The 23,763-nt window shown below is 41.6% G+C and overlaps 1 protein-coding gene across 2 annotated transcripts in view; it reads right to left on the reverse strand.

Moving 5' to 3' along the window:
- Positions 1-1,039: 1,039 nt before the first annotated feature.
- Positions 1,040-23,763, reverse strand: part of CPVL (carboxypeptidase vitellogenic like) — a 159,367-nt gene continuing 136,643 nt past the window's right edge. For both annotated transcript variants that reach the window (XM_077491358.1, XM_077491357.1), the window contains one exon: positions 1,040-1,256. In XM_077491358.1, the coding sequence (XP_077347484.1) occupies positions 1,140-1,256 (117 nt within the window). In that variant the 3' untranslated portion in view covers positions 1,040-1,139. The remainder of the gene's footprint in view (positions 1,257-23,763) is intronic.

Genomic DNA, 23,763 nt, shown 5'->3' on the forward strand with positions numbered 1-23,763 from the left:
CCCTATAAGCAAATATTCTGTGGACTGATGCAACCAAACTTTTACTTTTTGGAAGGTGTGCATCCCGTTACATCTGGCATAAAACGAATACCGCATTTCCTAACAAGATCATACCAATATTCAAACATTGTGGTGGTAGCATGATGGTCTGGGGCTGCTTTGCAGCTTCAAGATCTGGACAACTTACCATAATTGATGGAACCATGAATTCTGAGCCCTACCAGGAAATCTGAAAGGAGACTGTCCGGCCATCAGTTCATGACCTCAAGCTCAAGTGCACTTGGGTTATGCAGCAGGACAATGACCCAAAACACAACAGCAAGTCCACCTCCAAATGGTTCAAACAAAGCAAAATTTAGGTTTTAGAGCGGCCTAGTCAAAGCCCAGACTTAAAGCCAATTGAGATGCTGTATCATGACCTTATACAGGCTGTTCACGTTGCAAAACCCTCCAATGTAGCTAAATTAAAAAACATTTTTCTAAAGAAGAGTGGCCCAAAATTGCTCCACAGCAATGTGAGACTCATTGCCAGTTATTGCAAATGCTTGATTGCAGTTGTTGCCACCAGGGGTGGCACAACCAGTTATTAGGTTTAGGGGCAATTACCTTTTCACATAAAGCCAGGCAGGTTTGGACAGCTTTTTTGCTTTAAGAAATTAAACCATCATTTAAAAACTGCATTTTGTATTTACTCGGGTTATCTTTGTATAATGATAAAATTTGTTTGATGAGCGTTATTTAAGTGTGACAAATATGCACAAAAAATAAAAAAATCAGAAAGGGGGCAAATACTTTTTCACACAACGTCACATGTTTTTGTCCATTGTGCATATGCGGTATTACATAAGGAAATGATGGCTTGATGTTATGGGCTTGAGAATTATGTTTAATAAAAACAGGAATTCTTTTATGCAATCAACTATGTCACCCTGAATAAAATATGCACATACACACGTACGTACACAATATAGTTATACACAAACACAAATACGCACATATGCACACAATATTGTATTCAACATTCCAAGCATACACAGAGTTTACTTTTGTCACTTTAATAAAGATACTTTTTTTTTAATTTTTTTAAGAAAAGTTTATTCATTTTACCAATTTTTAACAGAAAACGATTCAGGATCAACTTAGAATTCCATCTCACAGTTAAGATTCTTGCATTTACTTATAAATCTGTCAATCATTACAAATGATCTTTCAGCCTGGTCATATGGAAGGATGTGGCCTCCTCCTCTCACTATAACCTAAAAAACAGAAAGAAAAAGGAGGTTATGTACATAAATATTTAGAATGTTAGCGTTTGCAGAAATCACGCTTACAAAATAGGTAAATGAATTCTATGTAAACTGAAGACATTTACATGTACTGTATATCTAACCAAATTGATTACCAAGAAATTCTATGCAGACAAAAAAAAAAAAAAAAAGCATTTCCTTACCAGGATACCAGTGGCATCACTAGGGTTGGTGTCACCCATTTTAGCCTTCCACAGGGCTCTGTCCTGCCACTGTGGAGTGACAACAGGAAGGCAATAGGACACTGAACAGGCTAGCGCATTGGCATGCCCCCCCCCCCTCCCCCCAGCCTGCCACTGTGCTACTTAATGGTGTCACCTGGGTGCAACACCACTGTAGGATACTACACATTTTGTAAGCTCTTACATTTTTATAAAAGATAATCAATAGGCCCTCTGATTCCTACTGTATTGAATTGTATTGTATTGTAAGTGTACTGTCTGCCCTGCACTGTAAAACACTATGCAAACTGTTGGCACTATATAAATCCTGTATAATAATAAATAATAATCAAGAGTAGGCTTGAACAAATTAAATGATAGATTTAGGCTATGTATATGACCACAGAAAACAGAAGTGTATCCAGTTTGTGTGGCTCCAGCTAGGATCAATGGACTGACATCAGTACAGCCAGCTTGCCAATACAAGGATGAACATTTGTCTGGTTCCTGCTGAATCGGCTCAAATTTGATTGGTCTATGGCTGGCTGTTGATGACGGGGGTACAGAGACTAGTAGTGATGAGTCTAGGTTAGGACCAAACTTTGGCTGTTTAGGTGTTCACACAAATGCCTGAATTTTAGCCCGTTTAGCAGCATTTGGCAGGAGCTGGGAGCTATGCATCATATACAGAATTGGTATTTCTATTGCTTCTTTATACAATAGCTTCCTGCAGTCACTGGTTCCATATTCCGATAATTCCCCTGCCCACAGATCCCACAACCACCAGGCAAGCTTGGTCTGGTATGGATTTTTAGGCGATAACAATAATTTTTTTTAGCATGTAGCGTTTCCCTTAAAATTCATACCAGACCTTAAGGATCTGGTATGAATTTCCTGGGGAACCACCCACTTTTTTTTTTTTTTTTTATTGGCTAAACCCAATAACAGACTCAAAAGGTAATATACTTAAATGTATTTGTAACGCTGCGCAAATTCTTTATTTTTCAGAATGCTTGTAGGATGCGCTACAGCAAAAATGACATTTACAAAGAAGAAAAAATAACGAGTTTGAATTACTGTCAAATGAAAATAAAAAAATAAATAAATAAAAAACACAAAATTCCTCCAAAAAGGTCAATCAAAATACATGACAGACCCTTGCAAGGATCTGTGCATTTAAAAAATAAAATAAAAATAGAAAAAAAATAAAAATAAAAAAGCAGTGCCAAACATTGTAAAACATCCTTCCTTTGTAAATGCCAGAGCTGCTACAGTACTTTCTGTACATCGCAGAGATGCACCCATTCACAGACAGGATTGGCGTCCCCCAGGAATGTAATTTAAAGGAATTGGATGTTTTTACTGTTTTACTTAAAGCATATAAAAAAAAAAGAACTACTCCTGGCCATTTTTTTTTATTTCTACATTTTACAATTTCCCCAGAGTCTTAATCCTGTGTTAATGCTGGTTTATAAAGGACATCTGGCACCTGTTTATAAAAAAAAAAATGGTGCTTTGGCTTATCCTGATGGGAAAACCAGGCAATGATCGGGATATCTTTTTGGGGTGTACCCTTCTTTTATTAAAGCTGGCCACATACATAAATAATTCCCCATCCAGGCTACGAATGCCCCATTGCTGGCTACTATATTCAGAGAGCCAAGACTTGTGGCTGTCAGAATACCTGAAAAGTGACTATAGCAGCCAGGCTATGTTTGGCCAACCTTTTTCTGCTCTGCTCCTTCAATTTCTTAACTCAAGTTGGTCAGGCTGGTTGGTGTGGATAAGAATTTTAGAACACAGAGAGAAACAGTTGGTGGTCAAAGAGAAATATGGATCAGAAGAGGAAGGCAAAAGGTAAATATGCATTAGAGGAGGAAGGAAGACCTGCATTTCTTTGATCTTTTTCCTATGAAACGCCCATACTTCCCTTGTTTTCAGGGCTGGGACAAGGGGGACACAAGGGGAGCATGCCAGGGGTGCAGTGTGCTACTGTGGAGGGTGAAAACCAGTGGTGTAACTAGCGCTAGGCACCCAAGGCACGTGGTCACATCTACTGCAAGCTGCCCTGGGTCCCCACTGTCAAGATCACGGACAATGCGGCAGCCGGCATCTCTCCCTGCCAAATGCCTTTTAGAAGACAACAGTTATCGTCAGCACCAAGGGAAGCTTTCCCTAGGCTCCACCTCCCAGCCTGGAAGAGAGAAAATCTCCCAGCACGGAGCCACAGCAGCTGAGGGTTACGTGGGGAAATAATGAGATTTGTGCTTTGGGGTCTTTTTGCAACCAAGAGCATTTGTACTAGAAGGGGGATTTGGAGGGGCAGAAGAGGATATGTATAAATAGTGGACTAGGAGGGGGAAGAGGATTTGTGCTAGAAGGTGGGTTGTGGGGAGAGAGAAGATTTATGCTGGGAGAGGGATTGGAGGAGGAGGAGTATTTGAGGATGTTAAAGAAGATTTGTGCTGGAATGGGTTGGGAGGATATTTATTCTGAGAGGGGTTATTGGGCTGGAAGGGTGGGAATTTAGGAGGGCAAAGCTTTGTATTGGGGAGGGATGAGTGTGCAAGTTAATTTATTTTTATTTTTTCCACAGTGAAGGGGTTAACCACTAGGTGGCGCTGTAGGGATTAAGTGTGTCCTAGGGAGTGATTCTAACTGTAGGGGGGGGGTTGTTTGTGACAACACTGATCACCGCTCCCGATTACAGGGAGCAGTGATCAGTGACAGTGTCACTAGGCAGAACAGGGAAATGCTTGTTTACATTAGCATTTCCCCGTTCTTCCTCTCCGTGAGAAGATTGCGGGTATCCCCACGGACCAAGAGTCTGCGGGACCCGCGATTGTCCTCAAGAAGCTCCTTGCGAGCATGTGCCTGCAACCCACCTCTTAAAGGGCCACATACGGGTATGTTAATCTGCCTGTAGGTGCCCTTCTGCCGCAGTATATCTGTGTGAGGAGGTCGGGAAGTAGTTAAGGAGGTCAAGGGCCCTGGAAACTGAAGCGAATGTTTCGGGCATTGTTGCCCTTCTAAAAGCCTCCAATGAGGGATAAATAAGTGGTGTATTGTGGAGGTCCTTATGCCAATGTTTGGGGGGTAACCAGGGAAGTGTGGGGAGAGGACGTAAGGAAATTTTCTACGGTCACCCATGCCTTCCTTGATTCGCATATGTTCCAGTTCACGATTCTCGTGAAGTGGCAAGCTAAGTAATATTTATGTAGATCCGGTAACCCAATTTCCCCCTTTGGCAAGTGTAGGACGGTTTCATTTCAATAGGGGAGGGGGGGTTCTTCAAATGAATGCGGAACAAGCCTTCCTATAGATTGAAAAAGAACGATGGAGGGAGGTGGATTGGAATGGTTTGATTTGGTAAAGTAGCCGTGGGAGGACAATCATTTTGACAAATGCTGAGTGGCCAAACTACAAGACATTTAGGCACATCCAGTCCTTGAAGTGTTTTTGGGTCTTAGGGCCATAAGGAAGTTCTGAGTGTAGAGGTCTGCCAGTCGGCTTGTGATTTGGAATCCTAGATAAGCAATAGCCTCTCTTTTCCACTGGAAAGGGAAGAATTTCTGACAGTGGGTCACTTCCTGTTAAGGAAGAGTAACATTCAGGGCATGAGATTGAGTAATTCATTTTCAGGGTTGACAGGCCCCCAAAATATTCTATGTCTGGAGAAAGTATTGCTTGTGGGGAGAATTTTGCGTTTTCCTGACCCATACATTGTGGGTTACACACACCTGGTTCCTGCTCTTTTCATTTTGTACTCCTGACCCCTAGTGTACATTATACACTCCTGTCCACTGCATTCCATGTTACTGACTCTTGCTGTGTGTGTGCAATGTACTCCTTCCCAAACACAGACTCAGGACTGTGTGTTACATACTCCTGTCGCTTGCATTCTTCCCATTGCACACTCCTGACCCCTGCACTCTGCTTTATAGACTCAAACTGTATACCCTATTCATATTTTTCACCAAAGTGCTCATTGCCTCAACAATTGTTGGTTGCTAAGCAGTCCTTGACTTTTTTTTAGGATATAAAATTACAAAAAAACATTGCTTTCCTTATGCAGCATACATATAGATAGCTTCTAATAAGGTAGGATTATTGACATCCACTTGTTACATTCCTTACAGTCCCTGACTATTTGAAAAAAAAAATTAATTATCTTTCTGAGAATTATATGCATTTGTGGGACTCCTTGTGGCAGAGCAATCAAAGCTAAATATTTTAGAGGTCCAAGGACCCTTTACCCCCTTTTCCATCATTATGCCATAGTGCAAATCTACTTATTCCTGCTGCTCAGATTGACAGCTGCATGACAGGCTGTCGGCAGCTGCAGCTATTCGTATCCATTTGTCCGGGCTTGGCAGCTGCTGCTATTCACACACAGCTGGCAATCAGCAGCAATCAGTAGAACAGGACACAGTTTGGCCACACCAATTGTTCACTGCATCGTGCACAGCAAGCTGCATTATTACGATCCTTAGGGCACCCCGGGTCTGTTACAATCCTAGCAATGCCTGGTGGGTGGCACACGGGAAGAGTTTCCTGCAACCCACTGACAGGACTGACTGCAACTTCAGAAGAAGCGGAGCCCAATAGCTGCTGGAGGGAGGATTTTGCTCTCTCCTTCCTTTCCTGCCTTCATTCTGGGATGGAGGAGTAAACTGAGTGGGCACCTCACTGGGATGGAGGAGTGAACTGAGTACACAGAAGGAAGTACACAGGAAGTACACAGGGGACAACTCAGCTTACCCTTACCATTTTAGAATTCTCCCTCCCTTAGGACTTGTTTACACTAGTAGTAGAGCCCTCTGAAGAGTAATCTACGGTGGACAGCTTTTGCGCACTCATATCATGTTTTAACCCCTAACATCGTATCTCATGCCACTATTTCCCCCTCCCCTTCTTTACTTGGAGGAGAGGCACAGTTTGCCATCTTTGTCCAGGGCACTGGATGACCTTGTCCCCGACACTGCTGGTTTGTGCACATCTACTTTCATGTAGAGATCACTAATCTGGCAATCTACAAATGTCAGCCCTGTTGAATGTCCAGCTTCAGAAGAAAATAATAAATAAAACTAGCTTAGAACAATGGAATAATAAATATGTCAAATTATCTTATTAAAATAACTTTTGAAATGTATATTGAGTGGAGGTAATAAGCATCAAATTAGCAAGAAGGCATACATAGAAATAGTATGCAGGTAGGAGACAGCGGCAGACTATAATCAAAGCATATGAGGATATATACAATAATAGACTCTATAGTTATGTATTTTGCAGAGAATATAACAAGGCAAGAACTAGCACATCTGGGAAAACACATTTAGAGAATATAAACTACCAGCGTTAGGAAAGAAGCAAGTCTAAGGCTGGATTCACACCCATGCAGTTTTAGTGCTTTTTGCATTTTGCAGATTTGGACTACAGTCCATTCACCATGGTTTCCTATGGAACACCTTCTGTAGTGCAAATCTGGAAAATGCAAAAAGCACTAAAAATGCATAGGTGTGAATCAGACCTAAAGCCCCATATACACTATCAGATTTTCTGCTGATTTTTGTCTTCAGATTTACCAAAACCATGTAGTAGAAGGGCCTGCCTGATTGCATACAAATTGAAACTCCTAAGGTTTGACCTCATATTATATGGTTTTGGTAAATCTGAAGAAAAAAAAAATCCGCAGAAAATTTGATCGTGTGTATGGGGCTTAAGAAAGACTGCTAGACTGTTTAATGTGTACAGTTAGGTCTAGATGGGTTCCTGCAGGGGCAAAGAGGTCTACAATACAATTTATAATAGACAAAACAGAAAAATTTGTGTGAGATCCATGATGCAACTAAATGTTACCTATAGAGAATAGAGGGTTAAGACCCAATTCTTCAGAAAAAGAAAAAAAAAAGAAAAAAGCATTTTGTGGTCAGAGCTGGTAAGAATCGAACATACAGCTAAAGCCACCCATCTTAAAGTGGTTGTAAAGTCAGAAGGTCTTAATGCATTATCTTATCTTAATGCATTCTAAAAAAAAAAAAAAAAAAAAAAAAAAAAACAGCTGCCCCAGCACCCCCTAATACTTACCAGAGCCCCATCTCTCTCCAGTGATGTCCACGTGTGCCTCGACCCACACGGGACGCTCCTCCTGATTGACAGACAGCAGCAGCGCCATTGGCTCCTCTGCTGTCAGTGAGCCAATCAGGAGAGAGGGGGTGGGGCCAAACCAGGGCTCAGTGTCTGAATGGACACAGGAAACTTGACTTGGCTTGGGTGCACTTGACAGGAGGGAGGGGCCAGGAGAGCCAAAGAGGGACCCTAGAAGAGGATCTGGACTGCACTGTGCAAAACCACTGCACAGAGCAGGCAAGTATATGTTTTTTTCCCTCTAAAAATAACAGACTTTACAATCGCTTTAAATTCTTCATGTTCACATATCTCTGTGATCAACGAGTTCTATGAGACTCGTTCTATGAGCCCAATGAGTCGATCCCGACCCTTACTATGTGATCAGCTGTCCGCTAATGACAGCTGATCATGTGATGTATACAGAGCCGGTAATCGGCTATTTTTTCTTCTCGCACTGATAGCGTGAGGAAAAAAAAAAAAAAAAAAACGATCACCGGCAGCTCTCAGAGGGACATCAGTCCTGATCAAGGAGAGCTCCCTCCATCTCATCTGTGCCTGCTAGTGCCACCTACCAGTGCCACTTACCAGTGCCCACAGTGCCAATCAGTGCCTCATCAACAGTGCTGCCCATCAGTGTAACCTATCAGTTCCACCCATCAGTGGCATCTTATCTGTCCCCATCAGTGCAAGCTATCAGTGCCAACCAGTGCAGTCTATCAGTGCCACCTCATCAGCGCATATCAATGAAGGAGAAAAATGACCTATTTGCAAAATTTTATAAAAAACTATGAAACATGATTTATTTTTTCAGAATTTTCCATTTTTTTTTGTTTAACAAAAAATAAAAACCCCAGCTGTGATTAAATACCACAAAAAGAAAGCGGTTTATGTGAAAAAAAAATTATACAAATTTCATTTGGGTATAGTGTCGTATGACCACGCAATTGTCAAAGTGCGTCAGCGCTGAAAGCTGAAAATTGAGGGGTTTAAGTACCCAGTAAGTGGTCAAGTGTAAAAAACAAAACAAAAAAAAATAAAATAAACAAACAACAAATTAGTACAGCTATTCAATACATGGATCTATACACATTTACCAGTGTTTCATCCCTTTATAAAAAGATTCCAAGTTGCTCTGCCAGAAATCCAGTGCGTCTCTAACTTCCTGTTTGCTTGACAACTTATGCCTTTTCTGCTCTAAAATCCGAAGCAACTTGGTCGGCCCCGCCTATTGGATAACAGAACGCTGCCCACCCCCACGTATATATATTTTCCAGAAAAACAATGCTGCTGGCTTGACTCCCAAGAGCCTGCCCACACACCATAGCACTTGGGAGATGTAGATCTGGGGGAGAGTCTTCATCAATAGAAACAGAGCTCCCAGCAGCTATCCCTGTAAGACTTTTACAAGGGAGTCATAATAAAAAGGAGTTTGTTGCTACAGAAAAAAAAATAAAAAATTTACGCTGGGATATGTACAAGGATTCCCTTCAGTCAAGCATGAAAATGTGTGTTAAATCTTACTTAGGAGTACAGACTTTTTTTTTTCTTCTATAAATTTTCAACAATTCCATACAAAAAAAATAAATAAACTGAAAATAAAAGAATATTCCAACCTCCAAAAAAAAATAAAAAAAATGAATGAGTACAGCCTATCTGTTGCAGCGGTCTATGTTTACACACCTGATATTTATCCACTGTACTGACCAGCCACAATAACTAAATGCTGGTATCTTCATCTTCTAAATAGCTCTAGTTCTGAGAAAATGCAGGCCGGTGTGTTTGCTGGTTCATAGACTGTTCTTGCTGGTTTTACTGCCTCTTAATCCCAATAATACAACCTGAAATAGAGGTTGTGCCCTAGAGAATTATGTAATAAAATCATGTTGTCCCAGGCCCAGAGGTCCTGAAAAATGCTTTGCCGACACTGAGTACACACATGTTTAAAATCCTGCAGTACAGCTGTCCGTCCAACGGAAAAGTCTTTTGTGGAAGGGACATGCTGTAAAACCATTGTGTATTCTTGATCCTTTTAATTCAGGAAAGTTTTGAGGCAATACAAGTGTATTTAGGGCTGGTTCACACAGAGGCAGTCCAGTACATTTTCTAATCTGCATCAAAAACATATGCATAGGGTTTTCCATCTATTCCAATGTCCCTAGTTCACACCAGTGCAGTGCATTCCAGAACCGTCAGCAAAAGTAAAATGCTGCAATTTTTCTGTATGGTACATGGCAAAATACACCAGAATACATCAAAATTTCCTGAATTAAGATGAGAAAAAAAAAAAAAAGGGGGTGGGATAGGGGGTGTTGTGGAGGTGATTAACAAAAACAAAAAAAACAGAATGTATCAAAAACACTCATGCAGAAATAATTTAGGAACCTTTTCTGAAAACGCAGCCTGCACAAAAAACATAAGTGCAGTGCAGTTCCCCACGCATCTTAAAAATGCAGTGCATTTTTTTTCCAGCGGATGGATGCGGGAACAGGTATGGTCCCGCACAAGTGTGACCCAACCTTAAAGTGCTCGTCTCCGGCTCCATGCCTCCATTCTGCACACCATAGGCTGACATGAGTCCATTAAATTTACATTAGCACTGACTGTTCAAAACAAATGATCATTCAGCGTTGCAGAACTGTTTAATGTATCAAACAGCACAAAAGATGTATGCCATCACCCGGCAGCTCTATCGTACAGTGCAGTAGCCGTGACTGTTCATTTTAATTTATGAATGAACTGTTGGCGCTGCCAGGGAGTGCACTCAGAAATGGCATGAGCAAGCTGTTTCATTAATGCGTATGTGCAGATACCGTTGGGACATCCAAATATTAAATATCTACTAAGCGGCGCAAGTTTAGGAGATATTCACGGTACCTACAGGTAAGCCTCATTACCTGTAGGTAAAAGTGGTAGTAGAAGATTTACAACCACTTTAATAAACAGTCAGCACTATCAGGACTGCGTGATGCATCTGCTCCACCTGCGTATGGTTGCTAGCAGCTCCAGCACACAGCCGGTGCTGACCGTTTATTCATAATCACACATTCAAAATGTTTGGGGATCTTCACAAAGTAGGTTTGTTCAGAGATTGTTAGGAGTAGGTTAGAAACAATTGAAATACAATATGCAAATATATATACGAATTTGGCCATAGATACACTTTAACCCTGCCACGCTGACCACCTGCCAGCCCTTTAAGAGTTCTAAAAGCCGGGAGGCAGAGGTGGGCATTTGGGTCATGTAACCGCTGTGATTGCCTGTCACAGCGGTCACATGATCAGAAAGCTGCCGATCGCAAATATGCATCAGAAGCTTATCGATCCCCGCTGGCTATGGTGCTGGGAGCTTGCAGGGAGTGCACTCAGCATGTCAAGTGGGTTACACAGGGCCGCATACATGCTGCCGCTCAGCATTAAGGCCCACCCACAGAGAGGTCACATATATGCATACGGCCTGCGTGAAGAGGTTAAAGTATGAGAGCGCAAACAGACAGATCTACAGTCATGGTCTTTCCACTGCTTGGGACTGCAAAATTGGTGTTCAGCTCCCGAGGACTGTCTTAAGAAGGGGAGAAGATGCATACTCTTCCTGTACCCCAGAGTTAGGGGCACTTTGCAGGGCGCTGGCAAGAAATTGAGAGCCAATGTTGCACATACATATGTCTCAAACCTTCTGCTGTCTACTATACAACCGTTACACAGCCCAGTCAGGAAAACATACAATAAAATAAAATATATGTGAAAAAAGCATCTGCACCTTCAAGTTTTAAAATGGCTTTCAAGAAACAAGCAAGAGAATTCAGAAAAAAGCTTTTAAAACATCGGATTTTCCTTGAAAAGCAGCTGCCAAATGATCCCATGTTTAACTTGTTAGAGTTAACAACGTGTAAACCTCTCTCGAGCACCATTTATGCATCCACAAGTACACACTACATCAAAAGGGTCTCCATATAGCAGACAGAATGCTAAAGGATAGTGAAAATAACATATTTAAAGTAGAGAATTCACAAAAAAAAAAAAAAAAAAATGTTATATATACACATACACACACTTATATTTGTTTGTTTTCATTAATCTAATTACACTGAGGAGACAAAACTAACGCTGGGTTCACACTTCTGCAAATTGGATGCAAGTTTCTTCGCATTACAGGAGAGTGACCGTCTCTCAATGGAGCCGGTTCACACATCTTTCGGGTGGCCGCGGAGATCACAGCAGAAGGGTCTTTGACTGTTTCAGGTTCGAATTCAGGCAAAAATGTAGACCTGAAATGTTGAAAGGACACACCAGACCCCTGCTGTGCCCTGTGCCACACAGTGTGAACCAAGCCTAAAGCAGGCCATAGACTGATTGAAATTGGGATGGTTAAACAGGAACCACCTGAATTTCGAACAGGCTGGTTGTACTGAAGCAGATCCATCGATCAAATTCAGAACAACCCGCCTGTTTCCTTGCCCAATCACAGCTGGCGACTACAGCACCTAGCAGTAATCATTGTTATTTGCAATGGGGAAAGCTCCCCGTCGGCAGAATGCAGTAGCACTGCGGGAGGGATTCCCTCATCAACACTAACTATTGATGAGGGAATCAAGCAATTTTCATTCCTTCAACCCATGGCTGACAGAAAGAAAATTGCATAATGTATGGCCTGCCTTAAAGTGGTTGTAAACCCTTACAAACCACTTTGACCTACAGGTAAGTCTAGATTAAGGCTTACCTGTAGGTCCAAGAAATATCTCCTAAACCTACACGGTTTAGGAGATATTTGCCAAAACACAGGCACCGCTGTCTGCGGCGCGCAGGCGCACTGAGCACTCCGCTGTCAACGACGATATGCCGCAAGTGTCGGCTCCCGTGAGCATGTGCGGGAGTGACATCGCGGCTTTGTCGAATGACAGCGCCGGAGCAGCGAGACTCACCGAGAAGATGGAGGTTCCGTACACAAGGGGACAGCGGTGACTTCACTGGCTCCTGTGTCAGGTAAGTGACACATAATGGACTACTATGCGATGCATAGTAGTCCATTATGCTTTACCTTTGCAGGGAATCAGAGAGGAAGTAAACCCATCAGGGTTTACTTCCTCTTTAAGCACAATGGTATTCATGAATTGTTCATCTGGGTAATTTTTTTTTTCTTTTCTACTAGTTTTATAATGCAGACATTATCTTTTTAAATAAAAAATAATTTTCAGTTCATTGATAAATGTAGCAAACTTTTAGGGCCCCATTCACACCATGGGGGTCATTTACAAAATGCAAATTCACTTTACGCTACAAGTGCATTTGTAAGTGCACTGAAAGTACATTCGGAAGTGCAGTCGCTGTAAATCTGAGGAGTAGATCTGAAATGAGGGGAAGCTCTGCTGATTTTATCATCCAATCATGTGCAAGCTAAAATGCAGTTTTTTTTTTCCTTACATGCCCCCCTCGGATCTACAGCAACTGCACTCCTCAGTGCACATGTAGTGCAAAGTGGATTTGCATTTAGTAAATAACCCCCCATATGTGTTGAATCCTATTCAATGTGACAGCGCTTGTCCAGGTAAGTGCATGGGGTGGGAGACAAGCGATGTCAATCGTTTCTCATTGGTTATCTCCTTGATTCAGTGTGGTTGGAAATCGGTAGGAGGAGGAATGGCGGTGCGCTGTCACACACTAGATCTCAGCTTCAGCAGAGCATACAAAGTACATGCACCCCATGGGACAGAAGCAAAAAAAGAATAAAACTTATGAGGTGAGACTTCCTTTTAACACATTTTATTTTATAATTTTTCCACTAGCACATCGCTGTATAAGGGCAACTATAACTTGCAGCACATTATAAAGACGGATTGCTTCTAATAGTTTGTGAATGTGAAGTTCACGGTCGGTTGTACACAAACGTATTTCAATTTAAAAAACAACAGCGAACATACTATTCATTTGTGTTCGTCTTGCTTACAAAGATAAATACTGAGAGGAGGATACATTTAAACAGCTGCAGAGGTTCCTGGGTGTGTGCCAAACCATGCTAGACTGAGGAGGCCTCAGAGTAAAAAAAGAGCGGGATTTTATTTCCAGGTCCCAAACAGACAGCCAGAACAAACGAGCTCCAGCACTTGTGAGAAAATCACCGCCAAACTGTAATTACATTAGCATGCAAGTGGCAGAGGTCACTCTACAACCCAAACATGGATGAAGGTCAAATGGGTAAAATATTGCCATCACTATTTAAATCCTGAAATTAGATTTTCTAAACCAGGCTGCCATACATGTCTATATCGGAAAAGAGCAATGTCAGACATTTGTAAGTCAGCTGTGCAGCATATGTGCGATTACTGATGGCCCATGTTAAATTACGATTGGGGACAATTAATTGTTGTTGATGGATTATCCAGTGTCATCTCCCCAGATGTTGTACAACGAAAGCGATTCAAGCAGTCATTTCAATAATAAAAAATACATAATATTTGACACATACAGTTGTGCTCATAAGTTTACATACCCTGGCAGAATTTATGATTTCTTGGCCATTTTTCAGAGAATATGAATGAGAACACAAACTTTTCTTTCAATCATGGTTAGTGTTTGGCTGAAGCCATGTATCATCAATCACTCTTTTTAAATTATGACAACAGAAACTACCCAAATGTCCCTGATCAAAAGTTTACATACCCTGGCGATTTTGGCCTGATAACATGCACACAAGTTGACACAAAGGGGTTTGAATGGCTATTAAAAAGGTAACCATCCTCATCTGTGATCCGTTTGCTTGTAATTAGTGTGTGTGTATAAAAGGTCAATGAGTTTCTGTACTCCTGACAGACCCTTGCATCTTTCATCCAGTGCTGCACTGAGGTTTCTGGATTCTGAGTCATGGGGAAAGCAAAAAGAATTGTCAAAGGATCTGCGGGAAAGTGTAGTTGAAAATGCATATAAAAAGATATCCAAGGTATTGAGAATTCCAATCAGCAGTGTTCAAAATCTGAGAAGTGGAAAATGAGGGGTTCTGAAAACCAAACCACAGTCAGGTAGACCAACCCAAATTTCAGCCACAACTGCCAGGAAAATTGTTTGGGATGCAAAAAAAAAAAAAAAAAAAAAAAACACAAATAACTTCAGGTGAAATACAGGACTCTGAAAACATGTGGTTTGGCTGTTTCAATATGCACAATAACGAGGCACTTGAAGAAAGATGGGCTGCATGGCCAAGGTGCCAGAAGAAAGTCATTACTATGCAAATGAAAAAGTATCCAGCTTACAATACGCCAAACAGCACATAGACTAGCCTCAAACCTTCTGGCACAAAGACATTTGGAGTGATGAGACCAAAATTGAGCTTTTTGGCCACAACCATAAAAACAGTACATTTGGAGAGGAGTCAACAATGAAAGGTACATCCTTCCTACTGCGGAACATGAAAGTGGATCGCTGATGTTTTGGAGATGTCTGGGCTACAAGGGCACATGAAATTTGGTCAAAATTGATGACAAGATGAATGCCATCAATTTTATCAAAAAATACTTGAGGAACATTTGCATTCATCAGCCAGGAAGCTGCGCATGGGACGTACTTGTACATTCCAACATGACAATGATCCAAAACACAAGGCCAAGTCAACCTGTCATTGGCTACAGCAGAATAAAGTGAAGGTTCTGGAGTGGCCATCTCAGTCCCCTGACCTCATTATCATTGAGTCACTCTGGGGAGATTTTAACACGTGCAGTTCATGCAAGACCGCCCAAGAAAGGAACTGGAGGCCTTTTGCCAAGAGGAATGGGCAGCTTTACCATCTGAGAAGATAAAGAGCCTCATCCACAAATACCAAAAAAGAATTAAAACTGTCATTGATGTTAAAGGGGGTAATACACAGTATTAAGAACTGGGGTATGTAAACTTTTGATCAGGGTAATTTGGGTAGTTTCTGTTGTGATTATGATTTAAAAGGAGTAAACACAGTTGATGGGGGGGGGGGGGGCTTGCTCGTCCCCTCCCTTTTGCTGACCTGTTGGGCTGCATGCTCAGATAAGGGTCTGGTATGGATTTTGGCAGGGGGGGGCACTCTTTTTTAGTGTGGTCTTCCCCTAAAAATCCACACCAGACCGAAGGGCCTGGTCTGCTCTTGGAGGGGGAACCCCATTCGTTTTTTTTTTTTTATTTGCCGTGGAGTTTCCCCTAAAGATTCATACTAGGCACAAAGAGCCTGGCATTGTCGGGAGCAAAGTCAGATTCCCGTTCATTGAAGTTGAGCAGATGTTGGACCAGTGTCGTACGACTGTCGTGTTGTACCAGTGTGAAACCGGCCTAAGGTTGGGTTCACACTGGTAAGACACGACTGTTGCACAACGGTCATCCTACTTTGCCCTGCAACATCGGTCCTACTTTCATCCACTTGAATGAACAAGATAACATTTTGCAGACTTTGAGATAGTAAGACTTGTCTTTGGACCAATCAAAACAATCCCAGTGTGACAAATTCTTTTTACTACTGCTGTAATCACCATGCCGGATGTTACAAGATGGATGGTTAGGACAAAGATCTTACTTTGATCCAACTTCAATGATATTCAATTGGCTGAAGTGGGACCAAAGTCGGACCAATGTAGTGCAGGAACCTTTTTCAAAGCCAGACCGACTTGTGTCGGACCAGTGAAGACGGCTCTCATAGGGAATCATTGATTTACACAAGTCAAGTGACATGTGCTTCCAAAGTCAGAGCATATGTTGCACCAGTGTGAACCCAGCCTGAAACCTGGAAGATGACTGGTTTCTATGCAGAGCTGCACCAGATTTTGCACACTCCAATCTCAGTAAATCCCCCCCTATGTAAAAGCTACATAAAGTTTATCTAGTTCCCCGCCAGAGGTACGTATATATGCCTCTTGGCAGGTGGGCTTTAATACAGAGAGGCCGTATATATGTGTCCCTATGTAAACAAATTTCTGTGCTGATAGCGCACTCCTGGCACAGTTATTGCTGTGTACCGGACAGAGCCTGATGCATACTTGCGATCGGGAGCTTTTCAATAATGTGACTGCTCATCGCAGCAATCACATGATCGGAATGCCCACCTCCAGGCATTTAGAAACTTTTAAAGGGTCGGGAGGCAGTGGCGGGAAGGGGTTAAACAGAACTGAGAGTGGGTGCTTGCATTAGTGAGGAAAACAGTTACTTTGGACTAGCTTAGTCCAAATGAACCATTTAAAAGTCAAATGAAACATGGAGATCAGATTTAAAAATGAAAAAATAAAACTAAAAAAAAAAAAAAAAAAAAAAATGCCATGAGGAATAAAGGCACATACTATTCACAGTATTAAAGACCCCGCTGCCAATTCCAAATTATTATTATAATACATGATTTATATAGTGCCAACAGTTTGCACAGCACTTTACAACACCGCTCAATACAGTAGGAATAGGAAGACCCTGCTCATGGAGTTTACAGTCTAAAGAGAGGGAGAGGTAATAGCTGCGGGGATGATCTGATGGACGGGACTCAGATACAGTTTTTAGGTGGAGTTGGGGTAGGCTCCCTGGAATAAGTGAGTTTTCAGGGATCGCCTAAAGGCGGAAAGGGTAGGGGTTAACCGGACATACTGGGGCAGGGAGTTCTAGAGGATGGGAGAGGCTCTGGAGAAGTCCTGGAGGTGAGCATGAGAGGAGCCAAAAAAGGGATCTAGAGAGCAGGAGGTCTTGGGAAAAGTGGAGAGGATGATTTGGGCAATATCTGCAGATGAGGCCAATACTAGACTGTTATTATGCTAGTGTGGAAGCCTCCCAGTTCCCTCCCCCTCAAAACACACACACATATATTTCTACGGACCCAACACTGTGATGGGCTGCCTTCCCAGCCAAGAGGAAAACATTCTAATAGTTTGCAGGAGAAATGAAAGGGTCATCAAGTTCTAACTTTACCAGAATCCACCAGAGGTTTGCCCATCAGAAGGGCTTGGTGTAGCAAGGTTTTGGAGGTCGGTATGCGCACAAAGTTCTAGGCGTCTTGTGTATAGGAAGATTAGCGGTTTAATTCAATACAGATCACAAACTCAAATTTGGTGTAAATTTGTAGTTTTTAATATTGTACAATTAAGCGGAGCTTCCGCTTTTAATAGAATGGCAAATCGAAATACCTTTATATTCCTTCTCATATGCTGAATCCTGCAGAAACTATTCAACAAGCTAAAATTTCAAATAAGGTATTTAAGAACGAGCCTAATAAATGAATACATATTGGAAGACCTTTATTTGAACTACTGTGGATTTAGAAAGGAGCCTACCAAGATCACCTCCATCAGAGTTCCTTTTAACACCTAAATTCAAAGCAGTTTGCACTGATGGTAATCAGCTTCTTGCAGTGGGGGGGGGGGGGGTTCGGGATTTTTATGTGCAGAGTCAACTCATAAAATGACAACACAAAGGTTAGCATGGCCAGAGGGGAGCAGATGTGTAACCGCTGGCCTCTTTATTCTCCACTATCCAAGTATGGTAGGAGAAAACAACATCTGCCAGCAAAATGGTCTGATCACACACTAACATCCAGTGTTTAACAAACAAAGGTGAATGCGGACGCCGGAGCCAGGGCCAATTAATGTGTGACCCGCATTTCCTGCCTGAACTCAGCACGAGGAGGTTACAAAGATCATTGTATGGGCATTATAATTAGACTCAGCCCATCATGTAAGAGAAGCAAGCTGTTCTCAGAATTAGATTTCATACATGAATTCCCTTATGTATTGCTTATAAAGAAGATCGCACTTACAAGGTCATGTTGGGTACCACAGTCCAGAATTCACCAATATAGAATTTCAATGCAAAAGATTACTTTGTCACAGCTGCCAACTGTCGCTGATATACTGATAAAGAGCCCAGGTTTGGAGACCATGAAAAGATTTGTCTATGAAAATGTCTCCGCTACTAAACCTTAAAGTGGAACTTCACGCCCCCAATCAACATTTTTTAATCCTCAGGCTTCCAGCATTAGTGAAATAGTTAGGAAAGTATATATTTACTTTTAAACTTTTTCTTTTTACATTTCTTAATTTACTTCCTGTTTTCTTGCCTAGGCCAATGATGTCATACATCCCTGGAGTCTTCAGGAGGAGAGAAGGCGGGGCTTTCTCAGCCAAGCACACTCTCCTGTATGCATGCTTGAACTAAGGTTGGACATGGATGGATGGGGGACTTTGCATGGAATATAAAAAATAAATTAGTGCTTTTGGTTTGTGGTGCTCAGATACAGTGAAGATCTGCTTTAAAGTGGTTGTAAAGGCAGAAGGATTTTTTTTTATCCCAATGTAGTCTATGCATTAAGATAAAAAGCCTTCTGCAGCAGCCCCCTCAGCCTCCCTAACACTTACCTGAGCCCATCTCTATCCAGTGATGTTGCATGAGAGTCTCAACTGCCTGGGACTCACTCCTCATTGCCTGAGACAGCAGTGAAGCACCATTGGCTCCTGCTGCTGTCAAAGTCAGTGATCCAATGAGGAGAGAGACAGGGGGCAGAGCTGGGCTGGGCTGTATTGTAAACACTAGCGGAATTTCCATCCGAAAAATCTTGGATGGTTTTTCCGACGGAATTCCGCTCAAGCTTGGCTTGCATACACACGGTCACACAAGTTCTCTGAACCTTAGACCGCGAAGAACGCGGTGACGTAAAACACTACAACAAGCCGAGAAAATAAAGTTCAATGCTTCTGAGCTTGCGTCAAATTGTTTGAGCATGCGTAGGAAATTTGCGCATTGGAATTGCATATAGATGAACGCATTTTCTGATAGGAACTCTTTCCGACCCAAAAATAGAGAACCTGCTCTCAATCTTTTGCTGGCAGGAATTTCGCCAGCAAAAGTACGATGGAGCATACACACCGTCGCATTTTCCGACCAAAATCTCTCATCAGTCTTTTGCTGGCTGAATTTCCGATCGTGTGTATGGGGCATTAGTGTCTGAATGAACACCTGGGATTGGGAGCACAGATCAGTGACGTGCCAAACGTAGCCACACCTCCCAGTGTTAGAATCACTCCCCAGGACATACTTAACCCCTACACTGCCCGGGTCATTTACACAGGAATTTGTATAGCACTGATTGCTGTATGAATGACATGGTCCCAAAAATGTGTCAAAAATGTCCGATGTGTCCGACCATAACGTCACAATAAATAAAAAAAAAAAAAAAAAAAAAAAAAAAAAATCGCTGATCTCCGCCATTACTAGTAAAAAATAATAATAATAATAAAAATGCCATAAAACTATCCCCTATTTTGTAAACGCTATAATTCATTGCGATTTTTTTTTTTTTTAACGAAAAAATATGTAGAAGAATACGTATTGGCCTAAACTGAGGACTTTATATATATATATATATATTTTTTTTTTTTTTGGGGGGGGATATTTATTATACCAAAATGTAAAAAAAAATGCGTTTTTTTTCAAAATTGTCGCATTTTTTGTTTATAGTGCAAAAAAATAAAAACCGCAGGGGTGATCAAACACCACCAAAAGAAAGCTCTATTTGTGAGGAAAAAAAAAAAAAAGAACGTCAATTTTGTTTGGGAGCCACGTCACACGAACGCACAATTATTAGTTAAAGCGAAGCAGTGCCGAATCGCAAAACATGCTCTGGTCAGGAAGAGGGTAAATTCTTCCGGGCCTGAAGTGGTTAACCTCAAAAACCATATATTTTCTGGAATGTTTACCAATGAATCATACATTATTGGTTTTATTAGGCTGGACATGAAATAAATTACAGCAACTTTACAAATCTGCATATAAATTTCTGATATGTTGTTACAATATATATCATTTTTTTTTCCCTTTCAAAAAAGCCAATCTTTTTTTAGCATTTTAAAGCAGTTCTCAAATTCTAGTCAAATGACTTTGCCTAGGCTAAGAGAATATCTTCATTCTATTGCAGGCAGGAAGACGCATTGTTTCTTCCCCAGTAATCAGACTACAGCACTGTAACTTTGTAGCAAGTCACAAAGTGAGAGGCTGCAGCAATGGGCTGATCTGTCAGACTTTTGTGAACAGAACCTGGAATTGCACAGGCACCAGGAGTCACTGATGTAATGTTCTCTGGGCCAGGATCTCAGTCCAAAAAACAGATACTGACCCTGGCTAATGAATACGAAGCCACCCTTCTACGGGAAGTGCTGTGAACTCTTTGAAAGTCAATTATATCTGTAAATGGTACACTTTTTTGCATGTAAAAATATATCTGATGTTAGGTCCACTTTAAATGATCACAGTGGACCCAGCAAATTGACTGATTTTCACCAGCCCACCAGGAATGTTTTCACAAGTGGCTCTGAGATCAAGGGAATGATCTCTACAGTAGTTGGATTGGAAACAGGTGAGTATAAAGCTGGCCATACACCACTAGCTGAAGAAAAAAAAATTTGAATAATTTTTCAACCACACCAGGGTCGTATGTACAGGGGAGGCCATTGTGACCTGCTCCAGGGGGCCCGTGCAGCCCCCCCCTGTACATCTGGAGAGAAGGGGTGGTGGTAGCAGCATGAAGAGGAACCAATCCCTCCAAGTAGCCACTGAATGCCCAATTCCCCTCCTCTCTCTCCCCTCAGACATTCAGAGGCTGCAGGAGGTAAATGGAGGGCATCGATTCCTCCACATGATGCTCCCACAGTCTTCCAATCTCTGTGCTGCTGCCCCAGGCCTGTGTCCTCCATTCCCCCCCACTGGATTTCCCTCTCCCGCCAGCTGCTGCAGGAGATTTGTCAGGATGGAGAGCTGGGATGGAGCCAGGAAATATGTAATTTTCCAGCCCCCCCTTCCTGATCCTAATGAATAGAGCCTGTGATTGGTACAGATTTTTTTTCATTCCTTCATAGCTGGGGCATAGTAAATGGTTTACTATGCCTCTGTTTCTGAATAAATGGGAAGCCCTGTACAGAGCTATTCCTGTTCATTCCTTCCGTGCAGCTGAGGCTGCAGAGAAAGGGACTAACGAACATGTCCTCAGTCCCTTTCTCTGTCTCAAAAGTTAGATATCAGGGGGTTTAGACCCCAGATATATTTCACCAAAGCCCCCCCAACAGGGATCCTAACAATATGTAAAAAATAAAATGGTCTCTGGCATTCTGCCACCATGGGGGCCCCAAAATGGTAGGAAGGTGGCCTGCTTCGGAACCGTAATAAAGGGTCGCACGATGGGAGAAAAGGGCCAAGGGATCAATGGGAAAGGCCCTGGTTGGGGGCCCTTCATGATTTCTTGCACAGGGGCCCTAAAGGTTCTAGTTACGCCTCTGAACTACACTATATATAGTGTGGATCGGGTTACTGGCTGTCAAAATACTCAGTGGCGACTGTGTACACAAAAAAGATGATAACACTTTAATGGTCTGTTCACACAAGAACACGGTGTGGGAAACCCACATTCCATTTGTGTTTTCCTGCACTGCATTAAAAACACACTGCAGTTGCAATCTGCAGCAGATGTCAATATTAGGCCAATGACAAACCCAAACACAGGCTAAAAATACAGTCGCATGATACAGACGTACCATGCGATCCAGTTGCAGTGAGTTTCCAAAAGTAGTGCACACGCTACATTTGCGGTGCGGTGTCATTTCAGCCCATTCAAAATAATTAGGCTGAAATTGCACCGCACAGAACTGCATGTGCGAGCCATATGTTCATGTGTGATTCCCGCGTGTACCGGCCCTAACGGCTTTGCATTTTCAAGGCAACAAGGTGTAACATTTTTTGTAGTAAGTGTACAACACATGATAAATTTTACTTGTACAAAAAGCGTGCAACACATCCTGACGCAAAAATTCTTATGCCAAAAACGCAACCGATCTTTAGAAGCCAAATACCAACATGATCTCTGCCGACTACAGTTTAAAAAAAAAAAAAAAAAAAAAAATCTTAGAAAACTTTTTTTCTTTTTTTTTATATTACAGTAGTGTAACTATCCTAGGTACCCATTTAGTAGAATGGTAACCTCAGGGAATTATGTACAGCAGGGGTCTCCAAACTATGGCCCTCTGTTGTTCAGGAACTACAATTCCCATCATGCCTAGTCATGTTTGTGAATGTCAGAATTTTACAATGCCTCATGGGACCTGTAGTTCCGCAACAACTGGAGAGCCATAGTTTGGAGATCCCTGATACAATACTCTCTTCTAATGAAGTGGGAATGAAGAGGTCAGCATGGTGTTCTAAAATTATGCCTATCCCAAGAATAACCCATTTAAATTTGTTCACATTTACAGCATAACTAAAAATAAGAGGATTCTTCAATTGCTCAACTGAAACAAATCTCAGCAGTGTAGTTATTAAATCATTATTCCTAATATACAACACTAGAGCAGCACTAATAAATCCGTGTATGAAAATACAATTAAAATACGGAACAAAAGTAAATAAAAATCATGTCAAAAATTACTTTCAGGCAAATGTCATAATTGAAAATATGTACTTTATTGAAATATGCCATTTCTCTTTAACCCTTATCCACACTTGTCAGGAAACAATTCGCAGACATATATGACCTTATTTAATAGTTACCGATAAATATTCTCAGTCTGGGTTTCGTCTAATAGAACTGTACATCTGACAATACATTTCCCTTTTTAAAAGTAACATTTGATAAAGAAAAACCTATTTCCCACCCACCCTTTCCTTCCTTATTTTTATATAGACTGACAGCTTCCTCCGCTGACTTAACATTTTATAATCATTCATACAAAATCCTTAGGCAAGAAGGTGTTGGTTGGTTTGGTTTCTAATTGCCAAAAACTTCCTTAACCCTTTGAGTACTAGCCTGTATATGCCTCTTCATTAAATCGGGCAATTTTTCAGTGCTTTGATAGTTTGACTGACAATTAATGCAATAGTGTAGCCAAATCAATTTTGTATCATTTGGAGACAGAGCTTTCCTTTGGAGGTATTTGACCACTTGGCCCCCAGGTTTTACATGCTAGGCCTCATGTACACTGCTGCTGGTAAACGGACAACTACTAACAACTTCAATACTGTGCCACTTGCACCCCCTTCCTGCCCCGTCCATTTTTCAGCGCTGTCACACTTTGAATGACAATTGCGCGGTCATCTTACTCTGTAACTGAATTAGAATTTTCTTCACAATAGAGCCTTCTGTAGGTGGTATTTAATTACTTTTTTTTTTTTTTTTTTGGAAAAAATGACTGACAATTTTGAAAAAAT

Source organism: Lithobates pipiens, unplaced genomic scaffold (genome assembly GCF_037356315.1).
Source record: "Lithobates pipiens isolate NorthernLeopardFrog02 unplaced genomic scaffold, aLitPip1_a1.2 Scaffold_19, whole genome shotgun sequence".
Lineage (NCBI taxonomy): Eukaryota > Metazoa > Chordata > Amphibia > Anura > Ranidae > Lithobates > Lithobates pipiens.